Genomic DNA, 22,882 nt, shown 5'->3' on the forward strand with positions numbered 1-22,882 from the left:
CTGGCCAGGCAGTCTCGTGCTTCACGTGTCTCTCAACTGCCCTGCCCCCCCGCCCGTGTGGAGGTCGCTACCGCCCTGCCTTTGCTGTTCGTCTTCCTGCCGTGTTTCTTCATGCATCTCTCTCCACAAGTGATAGAATTTGTTTTGGTGTTTGAACATACCATCTAAATGGTGTTGCACTGATGTGTCCTCGCCACTGTTTAAAGATCACATTGTGTGTTTGAGATTTGCTGCGTTGACAGGTGTGGCCGCCGAATGGTATTCTGTGGGAGAATTCAGGCAGAGATTCTGCATTGGTTCCCCTCCAGGACAGTCACACTGGGTCCACTTTCTCTCTTATAAACACGGCCAGAGTGAACACCCTTGGCTGTCTCCTTTTGGATAAGAGATTCTAGAGCAGACGCCCCAAAGTGGAATTCCAGGTTTGTAGGGTTTGTTCAGCTTGAACTTGACCTCCACAGTGGTTGTACACTTTACCTTCTCAGTGTCTCACAGGCCTGTTAACCCACGTTTTCCCTGACCCTGCCCTCTTGCCAGGTCTGCAGAGCCTGCGGAGGCCCTCTGCCGTGTGGTTTTGTGTTTTCCTTACTCGGGGGCGCAGAGGGGGGAGTTGGGCGGTCCTGCTCCCGGGTTTCTGATTACACTGATCGAGGTTAGCTTTAATCTGAGGTCTCCAACTCTTGTGACCGTTGGAATTGCTCTTACAGACGGCAAGTTCGGTGCCTACATGCAAGTTCACATTCAGAACGATGGGCCTGTGACCATTGAACTGGAATCTCCGGCTCCTGGTGCTGCTACCTCCGACCCAAAGCAGGTAAGCCCAGAGTCAAGGGTTGGGTCTGTCTCCTGGGAGCCGCTAACATCTTTTGACCCTGATTTATTTCCTGGAGCACTTCTGAGTCTGAGGTGGAGAAAACGCCTCATCGTAGTAACCTAGAGTTTATTCGCTACATCCCTTCCCGAGAACGCACCTGTCGCCCCGCGTCTCCGTGCTGCGGCCTTGCCTCCACCTGACTCCATTCCAGAGCCCAGTCCTCCTCCAGGCTGGTCCTGGGCGAGGTGCCTGGGCGTCCACAGGCCGCTGGGTGGCAGCAGAGGAGCGGCACGGCTCCCCTCGGCCGGACCCGGTTCCCGAGTGTGGAATGGTTGCGTGGAGTGGGTTTATCCCAGGTGTGGGTAGATGTGCCACCTGAGGGTCTTCGTAAATCTTTATTTTTCTAAAGCAACGTCTGACCTGGATTTGCTGCCAACTCTGTAAGCTTTCAGAAAAAATTTAATTAAACTAGAGAAAGGAAATCTGTGCTAGTCCTTGTGAGCTGTGTGCTTCTCATAGGTGCTTAGCACTTCTGAAGGCTTTAATTAATGCAGCTGCTCTGTGGCCTTTGAGAGGCAGGAGGGCAGGAGGAGTGAGAGCTGGGGGCGGGCAGCCCTGTTCTCCCCCTGCCCCCGCCTTCTGGGACACCGAAGTGGAAGGATGCAGGGGTGGTGGGGAGTATTGTGTAAACGTAAAGCTCTGTGACCTGTTCAAAGTCATCATTTCCAAGGGGAACAGACCTTTTCTTTTATGTTACTGATCCTTTGGATTGATAGAGAAGCAGGAACACATCTGGCGCAGTAGTGCTGGGCTTGAAAGGTGATAATTGAGGTTCCTGGAATTACTGATAACATGAAAGAAAATCACAAGTGAAAAGTCCACATGAAAAATTAAACTTTTTATTTTGATGTAACTTGAGACTTACAGGCAAGTTGAAAAGAGTCAGAGTTTCCATACGCCCTTTACCCGGTATCCCCTAAATATCCCGTTTTATGTAATCAGTCTGCTCATCAAAATGTTGACATTAATATTGATACAATACTGTTGGCGACGCTACAACCTTACTTAAGTTTCACTAGTTTTCTCTAGCGTCCTTCATCTGTTTCAGGATAATCTGGGATCCCATGTGGTATTTATGGCCTTTCCCGGTCCTCGTGGCTTTGGTCTGCTGCTTCTGTAGAATGTTCCTCGGTTTCCTTCCCTGTGGTTACACTGAGGTTGTGCATTTGACAGGTTCATCTTTACCTTGTTTCGCAGGATACCGGCCTCTCCCGGTTTCCTCTTGCCCCCTGGCTGTTCTCCCTCTGCTTTTATTTGATCACTGTTTCGTTGTTTTGATTTATTATTCTGCTTCAACTGTATTTGGAGAGAAAATTTAGTCAAGTTTTTTTCATTCTAAATATTTTTCTAGAAGTGATAGAATAATACATGAAATCTTTAGGCTCTTCAACCTTCTTGAGCAAGCACCCCCTCTTCTTTACCATAAAGAAAAAGACAACTTTTTTTTTTTTTTTTTTTTTTTTTTTTTGTGGTACGCGGGCCTCTCACTGTTGTGGTCTCTCCCGTTGCGGAGCACAGGCTCCGGATGTGCAGGCTCAGCGGCCATGGCTCACGGGCCACCTCCGCGGCATGTGGGATCCTCCCAGACCGGGGCACGAACCCGTGTCCCCTGCATCGGCAGGAGGACTCTCAAACAATGTGCCACCAGGGAAGCCCCTAGAGACAACATTTTTTAAATTTATTAACAGGCCATGCTAACTTGTTACAGTAAGAAAGTTAGTTTCGTTAGTTCTGAATCTTTTAGGAGCTTTCCCTTCAAATGCAGGAGTTGTCCTGAGTCAGTTTCAATTACTTGTTCTAGTTAATGGACTCCAGAAGCCTCAGACCCTATAAACTGCCCAGATCTCTGTCCCCGAGCTGTCAGGAGGTACTGGTAGGCAGGCACAGGGGGCTCTGGGGTGGCCTGTCTGCCTTCCCCCTTTCAGTAAGAACAGGCTTCCTCTTCGGGCTTATAGCTGAGTTGTTCACTTTTGTGTTGTGTTTTAAAAATACAGGTTCTTTAAACCTGAACAAATGAACAATGCGTGTGTGAGCTTTTTTTTTTCCTAATTGAAGTATAGTTGATTTGCAATGTTGTGTTAGTTTCTGCCATACAGAAGAGTGATTCAGTTATACATATACATATATCTATTCTTTGTCATATTCTTTTCCATTATGGTTCATTATAGGATATTGAATATAGCTCCCTGCTCTACAGTAGGCCCGTGTGTGTGTGTGTGTGTGTGTGTATTTAGGCATCAGGTGTCTTTTTAGTGTGTGACAGTGTGTTGGGCGGGGAGGAAGTGACGTGACCCGGTCCCTGCTCCGGGGACAGATTCAGGGCAGCATAAACCGGGAAGGTTCTTGACAGTGACGGGGGTAAAGGACAGTGTCCGACAACTTGGGACACATCACAAGGACACCACTTCATGCTCCGCCTTAAACCCCTCAGTGCCTTCCAGAGACATCTGGGTTCCAACCTGAACCACGTGCCTGGCTGCTGTGGCTCGTGGCCTGCTCTGCACTAGCCCCCTCAAGACCCCCACTTCCCCTGCCTCTGGACTCTGGTCTCAGCGTTTGTCTCCTCCTCGGAGGGTATCCTCTGACCCCTCAACCCCAGTGAGCCCCCGTCAGCCACTCGTCCCGTTGCTCTGAGTCTTTTTCACTGCCTGGGGCTGAGCCTGGGGTGCACTTTGTTCTGGAGTCGTGTGTCCTGGGCCCGTGAGCTGTGTGTCTGTGAATGTCCTTCTGGCACTGCCGTTGGCACAGAGCTGGCCTGGCTTCCCGGGGGACTGGTGGTTTTGCTGACCTTTAAGGATGTGAGGTTGGGGGAGGAGGCATTCTCAGTTGTTGTTTCCAAACTTGCACTTGAAATAGGGCTAAATTCCTGTTTTTAAGAGTCCCAGAGCTCTATTTATGGGTCATGCAGCTACTGCTGGTGAAGACTGGTCTTGTAAAGGCAGCTCGTTGTGTGCCTGCCTTAACCAGGTCTCTGCTCGGGTCTGGAAGTGGCAGCCCCTGCACATTTCCCATGGCTGCATGGGCACCACACCCAGCGCAGTAGGGGCTGCAGTGTGGGTCCCCTGATGTTCCCGACGGAGAGAAAGTGGGAGAAGATGGGTAGTGCTCGCTCTGAGGGACATCCCTCAAAGAACAGGGGGTGGAAGCAGTAGCAGGGCCACCAGACAGAAGACAGAGGCTGTCTTCCCCATTGCACTTTTGTGGAAGAACATGGTTCTGGTAGGAACATCCTGATTATAACCTAGAGAAGATCGCTAGTGCGTGAGTTCTTCTGTGGGTGGCTAGATACAGGGAAATTTCAACACCCTTGCCAGCCCGGGCCTGTGGGGAGAAACTTACTGTTGCTCTTGTTTTCATCTTAATTGCTTTCCCTTGGTGGGGGGTGTTTTCCTGAGTCTCACATGGTTGGGATTGCACGTGGTGAGAGCAGGTGGGGGCTCCCCCCTCCCCCGCCCAGGAGGGCATTTCAGTAATTGGAGGGCTCTTTCCTGGGGCCCAGGGCTCACCTAGTTCACAGTTTTGCCATTAAGTATTTATATTTTCACAGATTTAGTGGGCTTGTAAACCTCACTAAATGAAAGGCTGGAATGAGCTGAAAAAAATGAACTTTCAAATACACATCCTTGAATTGGCTCATGAGTTTATTGACAGATCTCTGGGATAAGTTGACCAGTGAAGAATGGTGCCAGAGCTTTTCATTTCATGCTTCTCTGATTATCACCCTCACTTCGCCTGTAACTTTCTCTGCACTCGTCTTATCAGCAAGCACCCATCCCTTTGCCCTGAAACCTTGGGACGTCGAGATTGAGACACTGGTGGCTTCTGTAGGGTCAGGAGGAAATGTGTGGGCTAGAGAGGGGGTGCGGAGGGAGCGCCGGTCAGCCTCATTTACCTGTACTTTTCAGTAACACGTGCTGCAGAATCCAGAAGGTGAAGCAGAGGACAGGCCAGGACACAGGTGGCAGCCCCCCTGCAGGTGCACAAAGGTGGGTCTGAGTTACCGCACAGTTCAGTATGAGCGACGGTCTAACGAGAAGTGTTCTGAATATAAGAAAGAGTTATACTGATGCCCATACGTTTGCATTTCTTCATGGAAGAACGTTTATTTAAATGTACGTATTCCCTTTTTCGTCCTGTTTTAGGCTTGAACTCTGGTGCGAACTCCCCGGTCTCTGTTGGTGTCAGTGTGAGGTTTTGCGTGGCCTGAACCAGGCCACAGAGCAAGCTTCTGGGTCTGGTTGCCACAGTGGCACTGGATCCTGTCCTTCACTCCAGTCGCTGGTTCATTGTGTCACATTGATTTATTGGACAAATGTTGACTGAGGGTCCTGCCTTGTTTATACTGAAGTGTTACTAAGACAAAAGCGGGAACTTAGCAAGAGCTTCATCACAGAGTTTTTGTTGCTGCTCATGTTCATCTTTGTCACCATTTCACCATGGGTGTGCTGGTGACCTTGGGTCCCGGGACCTCACCTTGTACGGAAGCCTTCCCGATGGGGCAGTGCTGGCACCTGCCAGACCGCTGGGGCTACGGGCATCACTGCTGGTTTTCTCATCCTTTCAGCGCGAACATCCACTTTCCTGCATAACCATCCGGCCAAGGGTCGGGTTTGGAAGCTGGGGGGCTTCTCTGCTCGAGCAGCCAGGGCCCCTGCTGAGTGCCATCAGTGCACGGGCGCCCATGCCCGGGGCGTGTGTGTCTGGCTGGTGGGAAGGGTTGGGAGCCTCATAGAAGTTTCCACCCAGGCTGGCTTCTTCTGAGTTGGGGAGCTGCAAGGGCTTGCTTTTGTTTTAGCATTTTAATTTGTTTTTATATAGATGGTTGTCCTAACTCAGTATATACCATAGAGTTAAAAAGAAGCCTTTCCAAGAGATACATGACTGGCTCTGCCTGGAGACCCATTGATGAACTGATCAGTCGACAGAACTTCATCTTTGCTTCTTCAGTCCATAATGGGTCACCGAAATTGTGAAAACTGAAAAGAGTTTGTTTCCTGCTATTGGAATATGGCTGGTAAATTAAAAACTGCAATCTTCTCCTCTTCCACCTTTGATACATGCAACATTTCTTAATCTCCAACTAGAGAAAAACATCTGTTTTGCCTTAAATAACTCTCTCAGGGCACTAATGGGTTAGTACATTTAAGGCTTACGGGTTTTGTTTGTTCCTGTGTATGTGTTTTGGGCAGATTCTTAGTTATTTTAATCTTCTAATCTCATTTGGGGATGTGCTAGAAAGACAAAACTCCTTACTGAGTTGGCCTACTGAAGATTAACTAGCATCTTTCTTTATTCCCAAGGGAGGGAGGTAAAGTTTATCCTACCAGGGATTATACATTGAGCACAGCAGTAATGTAATCATCCAGACTCAGAATTATCGTTGGGAATTCTTAGCTTTTTAGCTAAGTTATTAGGAGCTTCACAGTCTCGGGTAACTGTAGAAAAATGTTCGGCCAGTCAGCGGTATTTTGTAGAAAGCCTTGTTCAAACATCTGCGTTTCTAACAGAGAGAGAAGAATGATCTGGAAATGAAGGAAATAAAAAGTGAAGCTCTTCCTATAATTTTTTAAAAAGGACTGCTCAATAGATAAAACCCTTAACTACCCAGAGGTGTTTTGCCAACATGTGTCAGCCTGACTGACCAAGGGTTTATCTTTTTTTTAACCTGATTTCTCTTTAAGATAAGGGCAGGATGGGAGGGTGGGGTGTGAATTGGGTCACGTGGGCTTTTAGGGGTTCATGAACCACCCTGGGCTCACCCAGGTTTTCTTAGTGCCTGTGCACGCCAGTGCTTTTGCTGGGAGGTTCCAGGGCTTTCATCAGACCCTCCGAAGGCCCCAAGGAAGTGAAGATGCTTGGGGGGTGCTGGGAGCAGTTGGGTTCAGGGATTACTGTTCTCTGTCCACCAGAGTCACTCAGGACCACCCACTGTAAGCGCCGAGGGTTTGTATTAAAGGGAGGAGTCTTGGACCCCCCCCCCCCCCCCCCCACCCTCCGCCCCCAGGTTTTCTGAATCCGAGTTCCTGGCGTGTATGGACGTGGAAGGCAGAAGAGTAGCAGGTTTGTGTGTTTAACCAGTTCTTCCTGTGCCCTCCAAGGACACTGATGTAGAAGAACTGCTGGGCCGGAGGCAACTGGACAGTCGGACGTTGCCATTTTAATCTGCTCCAGGCGTTGGTCTCTTCTGGACCACGCTTCATCCCCAGCTGAAATGTCTAAAAATACTTTACAACCTGTGTTACTGCAGCTGCCAGGAAGCAGGCTGGCTGGGCTTGATTATTGAGGTCACATATGAGGCCGTTGGCATTCATCACCGCCCCTCAGTACCCATCCCCCACCCGCCCAGCGGCGATGGAAATATTCCCAGGGCACGGGGCCTTCTCGACGCAATTACAGATGTGTCAGGAAAAGTCGATAGAGCGACAGCAGCTCAGCACGTTAGTGACGTATGACAGGCCCTCTGCTGAGCGGCACTGAGGCCTGAGCTAGCGGAATAACTTGTTTCTTAAGAGAGATGAACCCGAAGTGTGGGCGAGATTGTAGTGCTGTAGCCTCTTAGAGTTTTTAGTTGAAAAGCAATTTATAGTTCTCTTGGTTTTTTGGGTACCAGACATGGAATGCCTTACTCACTGGTCGGCTTATTGATTGGACTAGAATAAAAACCGGGGATGACCAGCACCTCAGTCTTTGCTTGGAGAATTGCAGTTTAGTGAAATGCATGATGTCGAGGCTTCATGGGCAGTTGACTAATCACTTTTGTTTAAACACACGTGGGACACTGTTAAACGTTCATCTTTTATGGTGCATTACTTGTTGGGTTTATGGTAAAGGCTTTTCGCATTGAGCTGTAGGACTCGTTTCCTGCAGGTTATTCACTGTTTCTTGAATATTGTGTTCCTGGTCATGCCCCTGAAATGAACTCCCTCTCTCTACCTGTTGCTGTCTTGCTTCATCCAAGGTGCTCACCTCAGTGCCATCCAGGCAAGGCCTTCCTGCCTTTGAGCCCTCACTGCGTGGTGTGGTCCACGGACTGAATACCCGCCATGTTTCTCCTTTGTTAGTGTGTTTGTTCATTTCTCCATCTATCCTTCCACCTTGTGTCCATCCATCTGTCCAGTCCCCTACCTACCACCCACTCGTCTGTCCCCAGCAGGTATTCACAGGGTGCGCGCTGCTGCTGGCCTTGCATCGCGAACAGCGCTGGGCAGAGTTGTGCCCTCGTGGTGCTTGCATTCTAATTCTAGTGCGAAACAGGCACAAGCAAGTATAATTTAAAACTGTGATATTATAAAGAAATCAAAGCTGGGAGAAGTGTAGAGAGGGCTGCTGGGAGGGGCCACCTCAGGCACAGGAGCTGGGGGTGGGGATGCTGAGCTGGGGGGCCGCTACGTGGAGATGGGGAGGAGTGTGCTGGACGGAGGGGCTGGCGGGTGCAGAGCCCCGGGGAGTGGTAGGGGGAGGTCGGGGGTGCAGGGAGAGAGTGGACACGAAGGCAGAGCCATGACCCCAGCCTCATGGCCAGGGTGAGTAGTGTGGGTTTTAGTGGCAGCGAGCTGGAGGGTTACTAGAGGGTTACGTGTGTGTGTGTGTGTGTGTTCACAGAGCTGGCTGACACTGGATTGTAGAGCTGGCCGGGGCAAAGGTGGCGGGGGGCACTTAGGAGGTCCTACAGCAGGTGGCCAAGAGCTGTGGACAGGATCTGGATGCCCCTGGAGGGTCTCGGCTGCCCTGGTGCTCTGCTACCCCCAGCGGAGCTTCCCTAGAAAAGACTCGTGTTGGAAATCTTTTATCCCGTGGTGTGAGCGTCAGGACACTCTGCAAAGTCCAGCCCCCACTGGTCACTACAGGAAGGACCCTATTCCTGCCTTCTGTGCAGGACGGTGAGGGGATTCCGAGCTTCTTTGAGTTTCTAGGTTAAGATCAGACATTTCGACATCAAGGGGTGTGACACTTGCCCTGGTCCTGAGTGACCCTGGGCACAGGCTGGATGCTAAACCAGAACCTCTTTTTGATGCGGTTCAAAAAGAGCAGATTTTAGGGACTCAGTTCCCTGTCTTCAGGTCAGCGTGATGCTTCTCTAGGGCCCAGCTCTCCCCTTAATGCAAAAAACTTTAATTATAAGAAGAAATTGTGAAAATCCCAAGAATCAACATTTATATTGAATTTGATTTATATGTACCATTTTAGCTTATATTGTCAGGGCAGTTTCTAAGCATTCAGAGCTTGTCAGGGAAAAGAAAGGGTTTATTTTTGGAAGAGTGTGTCCCCTGGTGTTCACCGCTCTTAGGAATTACGGGGAGTAATTGTCAGGAGGGCGCAGCAGCTCCAGGGCTGGAGGAGGCTGGCGGCAGATCCAGAACCTCACAGCGGCTGCTTTTGCCTGCCTCGTTCCCCAGCCTTCATTACTTTTGTCAGTATGAAACACAGAAGAATAGCTCTTCCATGAAGATTCTTCACACAAAATGTATTCCTTTGACAACTTTCCATAGAATGTGAAGTCAGTTTCTTTTTCCATTTTTAACTGTGAAAGTGCAGTCTGCAGCTTCCGTTTCTGTGGGACAGGAAGAGCTAATTTGTGGCCTTGCTTGCATTTCCACCCTTCCTGCCCCGTGGGGTCGCGGTGCCCATGGCGGGCCGAGCCAGAGTCTGTCAGGGAGCCAAGGCGCTTTGACGGCTTGGAGGGCAGAGGCTGCTGTTAACTGTCGGTTTCGTTGCTGGCTCATGAGACCTTGGGGGATAAGGACAGTTTCTATAAGATTTCATTTCAAAGTCCAGACTTCATCTGGCCTTATGCCCTGTGGATTCCTTTTTTTTTTTTTCATTTCATGTTGTCCGTTTGCCCCCTTCATTTTTCTACAGGGAAGAGTCTCTTATTGTCATTTAAAAAATTTCATGCCAGCAGTGTATTGACTGGAAAGTACCAGGTTAGAAATGTTATCATTATTATTTTTAAAAATTTTTATTTATTTTTTATTTTTGGCTGCATTGGGTCTTCATTGCTGTGCGCAGGCTTTCTCTAGTTGTGGCGAGCGGGGGCTACTCTTCATTGTGGTGCGCGGGCTTCTCATTGCAGTGGCTTCTCTTGTTTAGTAGCTGTGGCACGCGGGCTTCAGTAGTTATGGCTCGTGGGCTCTTGAGTGCAGGCTCAGAAGTTGTGGCGCATGGGCTTAGTTGCTTCGTGGCATGTGGGACCTTCCCGAACCAGGGCTCGAACCCGTGTCCCCTGCATTAGCAGGCAGATTCTTAACCACTGAGCCACCAGGGAAGCCCAGAAATGTTATTTTTTTTATTAGTAAGTTTTTATAGTATTCCTGGGTAGAAAGATATTTTTTTGGAAACAGTTCTTTTCCTGTCTTCTGTCTTTCTCATGAGCCCATAGAATAACATCTTTATTCATTTTTTGTTATATATAATATATGAAATCAATATTTTTAAAAAAATTAGAAGTTTAACCAGAAGTTTAAGATACATTAACGTTGCTTTTGACTATAATCTTTCATTCCCAGAGGTAACACCATTAATAAGCTCCATATGTTTTCTTCTAGACTTAATAAAAATATGTTTATGCACATTTTACACATAGTCATAGAAAATACATGGTATCTGTTGGTGTGTGTATGTCATATGGTTTTTTAAAAAACTGTAGTAAAATATACATAAAACTTACCATTTTAATCATTTTACCATTTTTGGTTGTACAGTTCATTGCCATTAAGAACGTTAACATTGTTTTGCAGTCATCATCACCATCCATCTCCAGGACTTTTTCATCTTCCTGAACTATCCTCTACCGATTAAACGCTAACTCCCCATTCTCCCCTGCCCCCGGCCCCTGGTAACCAGTATTCAACTTTCTGTCTCTGAATTTGACTACTAGAGACCCAACATAAGTAGAATTGTACAATATTTGTCTTTGTGCCTGGCTTATTTCACTTAGCATATAATGTATTCAGAGTTCATCTATGTTGTTGCACGTATCATAATTTCATTCCTTTTTAAGGCTGAACAATACTGCATTGTATGTATAGACCACATTTTGTTTATTCATTTGTCTGTTGATGGACATTTGGGTTATTTCCACTCTTGGCTATTGTGAATAGTGCTGCTATGAACATGGGTGTACAAATACCTGTTTGAGACCCTGCTTTCAATTTTTTTTTGGTATATACTTAGAAATGGGATTGCTGAATCATATTCATAATTATTTGTTTAATTTTTTGAGGATTTGCCCTATCATTTTCCACAGTGGCTGCACCATTTAATATTCCCACCAACAGTGCCCAAGGGTTCCAGTTCCTCCACATCCTCCCTAACACTTGTTATTTCCTGTTTGTTTTTTTTTAATAATAGTCACCCTAATGGGTATGAGGTGATATCTCATTGTGGTTTTGATTTGCATTTTCCTAATGCCCAGGGATGTTGAGCATCTTATCATGTGCTTAATAACTATTTGTGTGTGTTGTTTGGGGAAATACCTACTCAAGTGCTTTGCCTGTTTTTGAATTGGGCTGTTTTTTTGTTGAGTTGTAGGAGGTTTTTTTTTAATCTATTCTAGATATTAACCCTTTATCAGATAGATGATTTGAAAATATTTTCTCCCATTCTGTGAGTTGCCTTTTCACTCTTAATAGTATCCTTTGATGCACAAAAGTTTTACATTTTGATGAAGTCCAATTTATCTATTTTTTCTTTTGTGGACAGTGCTGTTGGTGTCATATCCAAGGAATTGTTGCCAAATCTAGTGTCATGAAGGTTTCCTCCTATATTTTCTTTTAAGAGATTTATAATTTAGCCTTTCATGTTTATTTTCACTTAATTTTTATATATGGTGTAAAGTGAATGTCATAAGGTTTTATTTGCAGGCAAGTTGGAAAAACAGTACCAGTGACTTTCCCTGAGCCACATGAGAGTAAGTTGCTGACCTGATACCCCATCACCCCTGAACATGTTAGTCTATATTTCTTGCAAGCAAAGACATTGTCTTATAGAACCCCCAAACATCCATTAAAATCAGAAAAACTAGGGAATTTCCTGGCGTTCCAGTGGTTAAGACTCCACACTTCCATTGCAGGGGGCACAGGTTTGATCCCTGGTTGGGGAACTGAGACCCCATGAGCTGCATGGTGTGGCCGAAAAAAAAAAAATCAGAAAAACTATCATTGGCATTTTAACACCATCCAGTCCTCAAACCCCATTCATGTTTTAGCGGTTATCCCAATAGCTGGTCTTTTGCAGTTGTTCAGAATCATGTTGCATTCAATAGTCATATGTCTTTAGTTTCCTTCATTCTACGTTGGTCTCTCCTTGACTTTCATAACCTTTCATATGTCTTTAGCTTCCTTCATTCTACGTTGGTCTCTCCTTGACTTTCATAACCTTGACTCTTTGGATGAGTACAGGTCAGTTATTTTGAAAATGTCTCTCAATTTGGGTTTCCTTAGGATTACATTCTGGATGGATGTGTGTACATACATGCACATGTGTGTGTGCACGCATGTGTGTGCACATGCCCTTGACCTCCATGGTATTGTTGGTATTGTTCTACATTTACTGTCCTGAAACAGGCTGCTTTTCCCACCAGCAATGTTGTTTGTGTTGTTACATCTACAGCTAGTTCATTTATTTTAACTGCGAGACAGGATTCTGCCATGTGAATACACTGCCTTTGATTAGCTGTTCTCCTTTTGATGGACTTAGGGGTTGTTGGCAGTTTTTTGCTGTTACTAACAATTAAGCAAAAATCATCCTTGTTTGCATCTCTTTTGTGGATGTAGATTTTCGAGGCAACAGCCTTTTATTATTATTTTTTAAATTTGAAATATTTCAAACATGCTGAACGTATGGAGAGTAATATAACAGCACTCAACTTTAGCCAGTGTGAATGTTGGGTCTAGAATCTTTAAGTTGGTAAAGTTGTCATCCCAGTCAGTAAATGGGAGTTTTACTGACACTTGCTCAACGTTACTGTCTCACTGAGTGAGAATTATTGTTAATGATGAAATTGTCTCAAAAGTGTGTAGCTTTAGGGACTTCCCTGGCGGTCCAGTGGTTAAGACTCCGAGCTTCCAATGCAGGGCGTGCGGGTTCCATCCCTGGTTGGGGAACTAAGATCCCACATGCTGTGCAGTGCGGCCGAAAAAAAAAAAGTGTGGCTTTATTAAGAGAGAGGTATTTTGGGAAAACCAGTCAGACTTAAAAAGCAGAAAATGTGGGCCTACCACCCAGAAGTGAACTGGGAATAAACTACCACATAGGTGCAGCCAACTTTCCATTTAGTCTTTCTTCATGTGTCTCTTAGTAGAATTTATTGAAACAAGACAGGAGGAGGAATCACCGGAGGTTAAGGATAATGGACCTGAAAGACGTGCTTGGCCCCTGGGGATACGCATCTCTCAGCTGGGCCCGTTCCTTGGCTGTGGCGTCAGGTGATGTGAAAAGTGCCTTCCGGAGTTCGTTTCGAGCCTGCTTCAGGCCCCAGCATAGACCTGTGATAAATCAGCTCTGTGCTCACGCGTGACGTTTGGCAGATCAAGGGAAGGAGAGGGAGGGAATCAGGTCAGAGCCCAGCTGGCTTCACAAGCCACGGGAAACCGAATTCTCCGAAGATAAATAAGCCCATAAATTCAGGGCTTAGAGGGACGCGGCAGTGACAGGCAGCCTCTTGAGTTTTGTTGAAGCGTCTCCTTTCTCACCTGTGGAGATGGAAACGCGCTGTCTCCTGATCCCCACCCACACCTCCAGGGAGAGCTCTGCGGGCCACCCTGGACTGCAGAGCCCTCGACTGCTTACAGCCTCGGCCGGAAGCAAGCGTGTGGCCGGCTGTGTCTTCCCACCAGGAGTGGAAAAGCGCGATCCACTCAAACACCAGCTCCTACAAGTTTAGGAGAGAGACATGGTCTCAGTTCCTTAGGAGTGACGTCTCTGTGTTCTGTCGGTGCGTGTTTCCTGGGTTTTGCTTTTAATGCTAAATAACATTCCTCCTGGCCTATTAATAGTGGAGTAAAGGGAACCACGGAGGTTTCCTAACATTTAAACTGCTTTGGACTCCTGTTCCTGGCTGAAGTTGTGTTTGGTGGGAATGTGGCTTTCACTTTTTAAGTTCTGATACCTGGATTGTGGGTAGAAAAAGGAGAAAAAGGCTCACATCTGAAAGACAGTGGCAGCAATGGTAACCACAGCCAGGAAGCTCATTTGGGACTCTCGGGGATTCATTTTCCGTGCTGTTTGAAGTTCTGTGTCAGCATTTGCTAAAATGCTGTCCACAGCAGAGTGGACATCACTTGTTTCAGTCATCACATGAGGATTCTGGTGTGGATAGTAATCCCGAGGGTTTTTCCTGCATCCTTTCTAGGGATGCAGAGTGTTCGGCCTTTGAAGTGATGCCGTCTGGGACCTCAGGCTGCTGCTGCGGGTCTGTAGGCCGAGAAGTGCCAGTGTAATGGGTACCTACTCACATGTGTCCCCAAGGCCCTGAAAGAGACCAGGGCGGAAGTGAGCCCTCTCTGGACAAGGGTGAGAGCAGAGTGGCCATGTCAGACCTTCACCCTAAACACCATCACCTGCTTTCTGCATTCAAAGCAAGTTCTGGTTCAGTAGGAATCGTGGCCTCTCCGGGCTGTCAGCACCCCGCTTCCTCAGTCCTGGACCTGACATGCTCACCTGACACCGTGTGCTCCAGGATGCTGTGTGTGGATGGGGCGGCAGACACACGTCGTGTGCACATCTGCCCTGCTCACGCGCATGCTCCCTTGTCCCACTGGACTCTGCTGCAAAACACAAGAGTCGAAGATAAAATTATTAAGAATTTCACGATGGCAGTGGCAGAGCAGTGGGCCAAGTGCAGGTCCTCTGAGCACGAGGCCCCATGTGCCTGCTGTGATCACACGCCAGTGAAGTCAGCCCCACACCCTCTGTCATATTGCAGTCTGCTCTTCTTCTTCCTTCCCGCAGCGCCCACACTCCTGGCCCCGACCCTGATCACCCAGCATCGTACTGCAGCCTGCCCCTGACCCCAGCCTGCTCTGTACTTCCAGGGCTTCCTACCTGCCCCACTTCTTTTTTTTTTTTTTTTGCGGTACGCGGGCCTCTCACTGTTGTGGCCTCTCCCATTGCGGAGCACAGGCTCTGGACGCGCAGGCTCAGCGGCCATGGCTCACGGGCCCAGCTGCTCCGCGGCATGTGGGATCTTCCCGGACCGGGGCACGAACCCGTGTCCCCTGTATCGGCAGGCGGACTCTCAACCACTGCGCCACCGGGGAAGCCCTGCCCCACTTCTTGCTCTGTTTTTAAAGATTTATCACCTTCTAAAATATTATAACTGTAACTTTTGGTTACCTAAAAAAATTATCGTTTATTTCCCCTGCTAGAATATAAGTTCCCAAAGGGCAGGGATCTTCCACCAAATAAGGGAAGGCAGTTCAGAATTGAATATTTGATATTTACTGTGCAAGAATATGACATGTTATAAAGTAGGCATTACACATTAATGGCAGAGGAAGGATTTCACAATAAGCAGTAATTGGGCAACTGGTTGGCAATTATGGAAAAATTAATCATTTTACGGCCTTACTTTTTACTATACCTTAAAACAATTCCAGTGGAATTAAAGAGATAAATGTAATTTTAAAAAATCTCCCTGAGTATACTGGCCTTCCTAGGTTAAAATGTATTACAGCGTTATAGTTAATAAAAACAGATGGTGCTGGCTGAGCAAGAAACCTATCACCAAGGAGATGAGAGGCCTGAAAGGGAGACCGATTGTCTAGGAGAAGTTTGGTTTGTGATAAAGATAGCGTTTCAGATCAGGGCAAGAGGTGGGTTTTCATCAGAGGTGTTATGACAACTGGCTGGTTCGTTTTAAAAATTGAACGCAGTAGCGATCTGTCAACTTGTGTGAAAAACAGCGGCTCTGTTATTGTATGAAGCTAGCACATCTCCAAAGAATACATGTAGTGTGATTCCAGTTATATAAAAGCAAAGACTATCTGTTGGTATGTAGTTCATTTATCTGCCTCCCACTCTCAGGGACCTGCCATCTCTCATACATTCTGGTAAAGAGAGGATTTATCTTTTTAAAAAAATTGAGATATAATTGTCACATAACATTATATTAGTTTCAGATGTACAACATAATGATTCAGTATTTGTATATATTGTGAAATGATCACAAGTCCAGTTAACATCCATTCCATATACAGTTACAAATTTCTTTTTTCTTGTGATAAGAACTCTTAAGATGTGTGCTCTTAGCGACTTTCAAATATGCGGTACAGTATTATTAACTATGGTCACCATGCTGTACGTTACATCCCAGGACTTATTTATTTTATTACCGAAAATGTGTACCTTTTTTTTTTTCTTTTTGGCGGTACGCGGGCCTCTCACTGTTGTGGCCTCTCCCGTTGCGGAGCACAAGCTCCGGATGCGCAGGCTCAGCGACCATGGCTCACGGGCCCAGCCGCTCCGTGGCATGTGGGATCCTCCCGGACCGGGGCACGAACCCGCGTCCCCTGCATCAGCAGGCGGACTCCCAACCACCGTGCCACCAGGGAAGCCCCGAAAATGTGTACCTTTTGACCCCTTTTACCCACTCTGCCCATCCCCCACCCCACATTTCTGGCAGCCGCTAGTCTGTTAAGAGAGGATTTATCTTAAACCTCTCAAGACCGGTCCCCTTGAGAGTCTCTGCATCTTCTGGCCCTCCCTGCGGGGCTCCGCTGACTGTATTCCTGGTTAGGTTGGAACTCCTGGGTCCTGGTATAGGGTGAGCCCTAGGCAGCCTGCCCCACCTGAGACAGGTCAGTGTGATGTTTCTGGGGGGTGATCTGAGCATCAGAGCTTCTCAAAGCTCCCCAGGAGATGCCAACATGCAGCTAATGCTGAAAACCACTGTTCTTGTTGGATCTGGTAAGAATTCCTCCTTTTGAGGCATAACAAGATCGAGGCCAAGAGCCGCTCCAAAGGGTTAGGGCATGGGGCTCAGCAGATTCTTACAGTTATACAGAGACAGAGGTGCATCTGCGGTACTTCTGACCAGCCCACTTACTAAAGGGTGCAGAATGCCCTCCGGGGTTGTCTGTCCAGAGGATGGAGATGGGGCCTTTAGCTGCTGGTTCTCACCCCTGTTGGCTTTCCAGGCAGGCCAGCAGGTTCCCGTGACTTCTGAGAAGGCCCTGGGGCAAAAAGACCCTCAGTGCTTGCTTGAGGGAGGGAGTCCTGGCTGTCAGCTGAGCTGGAACTTGCATGGTACCATCAGCAGCTGTGGCCAAGGGGACGGCGTGCAGGCACTCAGATAGAGTGATTCTGTGTTTTAGTCGTTGCATATCCTTACGCACCCCATCCTTAACATTAAGTGCACTTCCAGGCATTTTGGGGGATTCTCATTAAATGTTACCTGGAAAATTATAGTTGTAAGAGTGAAATATTCTTTAAAGCGGTGAGGGAAAAGTCTCATTTCTGTTTATGTTTTCAGTCTGGTAGAGGAGCTCCTAGGAAGAATAAGTCAATCAGATCCTTAGGCAACGCTTTTTCTTTCGTTCCTGCTTGGCTCCTGTTTGGGAGCCAACGGGCTGAGCCTGGAGGGGCCCATCCAGCCTTTGGACCAAGCCAGGTGCAGCCTGGAGGCCTCGGCAGGTGGTGACGGGTGAGGGGACCCTTCTGGGGATGCATGCAGTGACTTCCTGGGCCCAGCTTTGTGTCGCTGTGTGGGTACCTCATCTTAGGTGTAGTCTTGAAGGACATGGGGTCAGGGATGCCACGTACAGGGCCCCTCACAGAGTCAGCCTTCCCGGCCCCCTCGGGCACCTGGGTTTCTTTGGGGAGTGCACTGGCCCCTTCAGCAGTGGGCACCCCCAGACGGGAGGGACAGTGGCCCCGGGGTTGGAGGACAGGTGCTCGGAGCAGGTGTTGGCTGACTTGCTTTAGAAATGTAATTTTTTTTAACTTTTTATTTTATATTGGAGTATAGTTGATTAACAATGGTGTGTTAGTTTCAGGTGTACAGCAAAGTGAATCAGTTATACATATACATGTATCTATTCTTTTTCAAATCCTTTTCGCATTTAGGTTGTTACAGAATATTGAGCAGAAATGTAATTTTTGCGGATGTGGCATTTAACAAATACATTGTGCCTGAGTACCATGTCACCTAATGTTAATTGAAGAATAGTGACCAGATTCATGAATTATCTTTGCTTGAACTTAAATACTGATCTAATGTCTACAAATATTTGAAAGTAGTAGTTGAGTTTGGTGCTTTGAGTATGGAATAAAAATATGCTAAAAAATGAAAGCAGCTTATGAAATACAAGTAATTTTACTTACCAGGGCCGTATAATAATATGAGAGGTAAATCAGCTCAAGAGACAGCCAGTCTGCTTGTTTACGAGTTAGCCAGACACAGATTCATCAACTTCTAAACTCTCTTCTCTCTTTGCATAGTAGCTCTGCTGTTCTTTCCAGAAGTTTCTTTTTTTAAAAAAGAAGTGTTGACCAAATGTAAAACTGATAGCCAGTGGGAAGCAGCCGCATAGCACAGGGAGATCAGCTTGGTGCTTTGTGACCACCTAGAGGGGTGGGATAGGGAGGGTAGGAGGGAGGGAGACGCAAGAAGGAAGAGATATGGGGATATATGTATATGTATAGCTGATTCACTTTGTTATAAAGCAGAAACTACCACGCCATTGTAAAGCAATTATACTCCAATAAAAATGTTAAAAAAATAAATAAAATTTAAAAAATAAAATGCTTAAAAAAAAGAAGTGTTGAACTATATCTAAAATAGATAACTAATAAGAACCTGCTGTATAGCACAGGGAACTCTACTCAATTCTCTGTAATAGCCCAATGGGAAAAGAATGTAAAAAAAAAAAGAGTGGATATATGTATAAATGATTCACTTTGCTGTACACATGAAACTAACACAACATTGTAAATCAACTCTACTCCAATAAAAATTTTTTTAAAAGTGTTGAGAATGTTTTTTTGGGGGAGGGGTGGAGAAATGTATAACTCTAAAAGTAAACCTTGCTTTTGAAAAATGAAGTTGTTATACATGAAGAAGGATTATAATAAAGAGCAGACTGTCATTGTTAATAAAAACAAAGTTGAGAACTAACAGTTTCTAAGCTTTGCATCCATGCGTGTGATCCTCACAACCACCGTGAGAGGGGAGAAGCGCAATTCTCTCCTTGATTAACTTGTTCAAGGTCTTGGGACGCGGCCACTAAGTGAGTGAGCTGCGTTCCAACAGAAGACAGTCTTTTAGGTCATCCTGCCTCAGGCTTCTTCTGACTGAACTTCCTTAACTACCATCTTTCTGATTTATAACATGGTCTGTTCAAACAAAGACCAGTGGGTGACGTTTGGTCCTTCAGGAGTCAGCTGATCTAGAAGTGGATTCATGTCCTTGCCAGTGACCTTCAGTTCACTTGTAGTTGCACTGAGGTTTACAGGTCTGTGTGTTCCTTTTCTCCCCCAAAGTTGGATGGTATTGACCAGAATCCTCAGTAGCTGCTTGCAAAGCCATCTTTCAGGGCTTACTTATTCTGTTGTATTTCTCCAGGTTCTGGGAATCACTGGCCCATCTCCAGAGCCTCTGTATCTCACAGTTAGAAGTATTGTCTGTGTTTGATAGGCTGGAAACAATTTTGTTGAGTAAAAGTTTAGATTAATAAGGGAATCATATGCAAATAAAAGTGCCTTACAAAGTTAAAAGAACCTCCTTTTTGGAGCATTAATCGGTATTAACAGTGTTCTTTTTGGTAAGATCACCTTTATCTATCTATCTGTTTTACGGGGGATAGTTAACATGTAATACTATGTTAGTTTCAGGTATACAACATAGTGATTCGACGTTTAAATACATTACTAAATGATCATCGTGATAGGTCTAGTAACCATCTGTCACCATACAAAATTACTGTGGTATTATTGGCTGTATTCCTTATGCTGTGTATTATGTTCGTGTAACTTATTTATTTTGTAAATGGAAGTTTGTACCTCAGTCTTATTCATCTTTTCCCAGCTCCCTCCCTCCTCAACTACCAGTTTGTTCTCTGTATCTGTGAGTCTGTTTCTGTTTTGCTTTGTTTGTTTGTTTTCCACATGTAAGTTAAATCATATGGTATTTGTCTTTCTCTGCCTGACTTGCTTCACTTAGCATGATACCATCTAGATCCATCCATGTTGTTGCAAATGGCAAGATTTCATTCTTTTTTATGGTGGTTTAATATTCCATTGTGTGTGTGTGTGTGTATGTGTGTGTATATATATATATATATGTGTATGTATACATACTATATCTTCTTTATCCATTCATATATTGATGGGCACTTGGGTTGCTTCCATATGTTGGCTATTATAAATAGTGCTGCAATGAGCATAGGGGTGCATATATCTCTTTCAATTAGTGTTTTTGTTTTCTTTGGGTAAACACCCCGAAGTGGAATTGCTGCATCTTATGATAATTCTAGTTTTAATTTTTTGAGGACTCTCCATACTGTTTTCCATAGTGGCTGCATCAGTTTACATTCCCACCAACAGTGCAGGAGGGTTCCCTTTTCTTCACACCCTGGCCGCACTTGTAAGGTCAGTTCATCTGTGACAAAGGAGGCAAGAATATACAATGGGGAAAAGACAGCCTCTTCAATAAATGGTATTAGGGAAACTGGACAGCTACATGTAAAAGAATGAAACTAGACCATTTTCTTACGCTATATACAAAAACAAGCTCAAAATGGATTAAAGACTTAATCATAAACCATAAAACTAGAAGAAAATAGGCAGAACATGCTTTGACATTGATCTTAGCAGTATATTTTTGGATATGTCTCCTCAGGCAAGGGAACAAAAGCAAAAATAAACAAATTGGACTACATCAAACTAAAAAGCTTTTGCAGGGCTTCCCTGGTGGCTCAGTGGTTGAGACTCCGCCTGCTGATGCAGGGGACACGGATTCGTGCCCCGGTCCGGGAAGATCCCACATGCCGCGGAGCGGCTGGGCCTGTGAGCCGTAGCCATTGAGCCTGTGCGTCCGGAGCCTGTGCTCTACAACGGGAGAGGCCACAACAGTGAGAAAAGAAAAAAATCTTTTGCGTAGTGAAGGAAACTATCAGCAAAATGAAAAGACCACCTACTGAATGGGAGAAGATATTTGCAAAGGATACATCTGATAATGAGTTAATATCCAGATTATATACAGAAACCATACAGCTCAGTATCAACAAAACAAACAATCCGATTAAAAAACAGGCAGAGACCCTGAATTGACATTTCTCCAAAGAAGACATATAAACGGCCAATAGACACATGAAAAGATGCTCAACATCACTAATCATCAGGGAAATGCAAATCAAAACCCCAATGAGACACCACCTCACACCTGTCAGAATGGCTGTCATCAAGAAGACAACAAATAACTAATTTTGGCACATTATTATTTTAAAAGGTAATCATGGGTTGGAAAATGAATAAATATTTATGGATCATGCTTCTGTATTTTATCTGTAAAATATAAAGTTATTTCAAAGAGTGTTTTTGGTTATTAATTTGTTTCACTATGTTTTGATATTCCATTTAAATTTAATTTCAGTAACAACAAAACAAGAACTGAATCTTAGGGTCTACAATATAGTCTAGAAAATGTGGGTCCATTGGGAATGCTTCCTATTCAATATATTTGTTTTTCAAACAAGGTCATGAACTCTCTTAAGTTAATCTAGATCTAAATAGCTTCGATTACCACTGAATTTATGTGAGTGATTTTCGTAGACTAATGAGTTAATCGGCAGCCCATTCTAACCACTGAGGTACTAGAGCAATTGCTTTATCTGCCTGTGTTAGTTTTCTTGCCTCTTTTAGTGAACATAATCATTTCTGATTACTGCAAGGGTTAGTCAGCTTTAACTATGGCAGTTTTTCTAAAATTTACATTTTTAAAACTTTGTATTATAGAAAACTTTGAACTCACATAAATAGAGAGGATGGATAGTGTAACAAATCCCCATGTACTCAGCATCCTGTATCAGTGACTATCATCCATCCCAGAAAATTCACATCTTATGGGTATCCCTGTGCGGGGCCCAGCTGGGCACTGCTGATTGGGTTTAGCAGAGCACACATCAGGGGGGTGTGTGGGGACCACAGAGAATAGGTTGTTGAATGGCTGTATTCTTTCCCTGTTTGATGGGCATTTAGTTTAATTTTTTTTTTTTTTTTTTGCTAACACAAATAGGCAGTGTGGCAGTAAACATGCTTGTATGTAATTTTTTTCGTACTCATGTGAATATTTCTGTAGGATAATGGAGGAAACATCTACATATGAAGGAGGCTTGGATATTTTCATTCTTCCCTATGAAGATACTGTAACCCGCTAAATTTTGGCACTTTTGTTCTTTTCTTAGAAGTTCTAGGTTAATTATTCTCTGCATGGAATTATCTTCATTGGGACTATCTTAAGAAATGCTAGCTGCCACAGCAGACACTCAGAAATCTCCATGGCTTAACACAACAAAAGTTGGTATCACCAAAGTATCGCCTGGGTTGGTAGGAGTCTGCTCCTGACTCAGGGATCCAGGCTCCCTCCAGCTCGTAACACTGGCCTCCCCAGCGGAAGGAGAGAGGGGTGGAGGTACCTCACCAGCTCTGACGCCTCATCTCGGTTCACGTTTCTGTCAGCGTCACTCACTTAATGGAGGGCTTGGGGGTGTGCTTGGATGTTGGATAAGCACTGTGGCTGTGCCCGTCCTCAGCTGGCAAGGAAGGGGATGTTGTATACTTGACCGCCCTTGACCTCCAGCCCCATGTTTGCCTGTCCAAACACTTAAAAGTCTTTGCCCCCCAAGGGAAAGGAGGTTTGAAATCAAGCTTAGACTCCTTGTGTCTCAGTCCCCTCCTTAACTATGGCTGTGTTGGAATAGCCTTTCCAAGTGTGTTCTGGAAAACTGGCATCTGAGCCCGAGGAATGGATTTAGTGTCATTTACATTCTAATGGCAATATTCTTTTTTTTG

The 22,882-nt window shown here is 45.6% G+C and overlaps 1 protein-coding gene across 1 annotated transcript in view; it reads left to right on the plus strand.

Moving 5' to 3' along the window:
• The window catches only part of DTD1 (D-aminoacyl-tRNA deacylase 1), a 111,165-nt gene that overhangs the window by 25,609 nt on the left and 62,674 nt on the right, over positions 1-22,882 (plus strand). Inside the window, exon 4 of the mRNA XM_027118292.1 lies at positions 708-814. Within this exon, the coding sequence (XP_026974093.1) occupies positions 708-814 (107 nt within the window). The remainder of the gene's footprint in view (positions 1-707; positions 815-22,882) is intronic.

This window comes from Aethalodelphis obliquidens, unplaced genomic scaffold, assembly GCF_003676395.1.
Source record: "Aethalodelphis obliquidens isolate GAN/ISIS:26980383/991018 unplaced genomic scaffold, ASM367639v1 scaffold18, whole genome shotgun sequence".
NCBI lineage: Eukaryota > Metazoa > Chordata > Mammalia > Artiodactyla > Delphinidae > Aethalodelphis > Aethalodelphis obliquidens.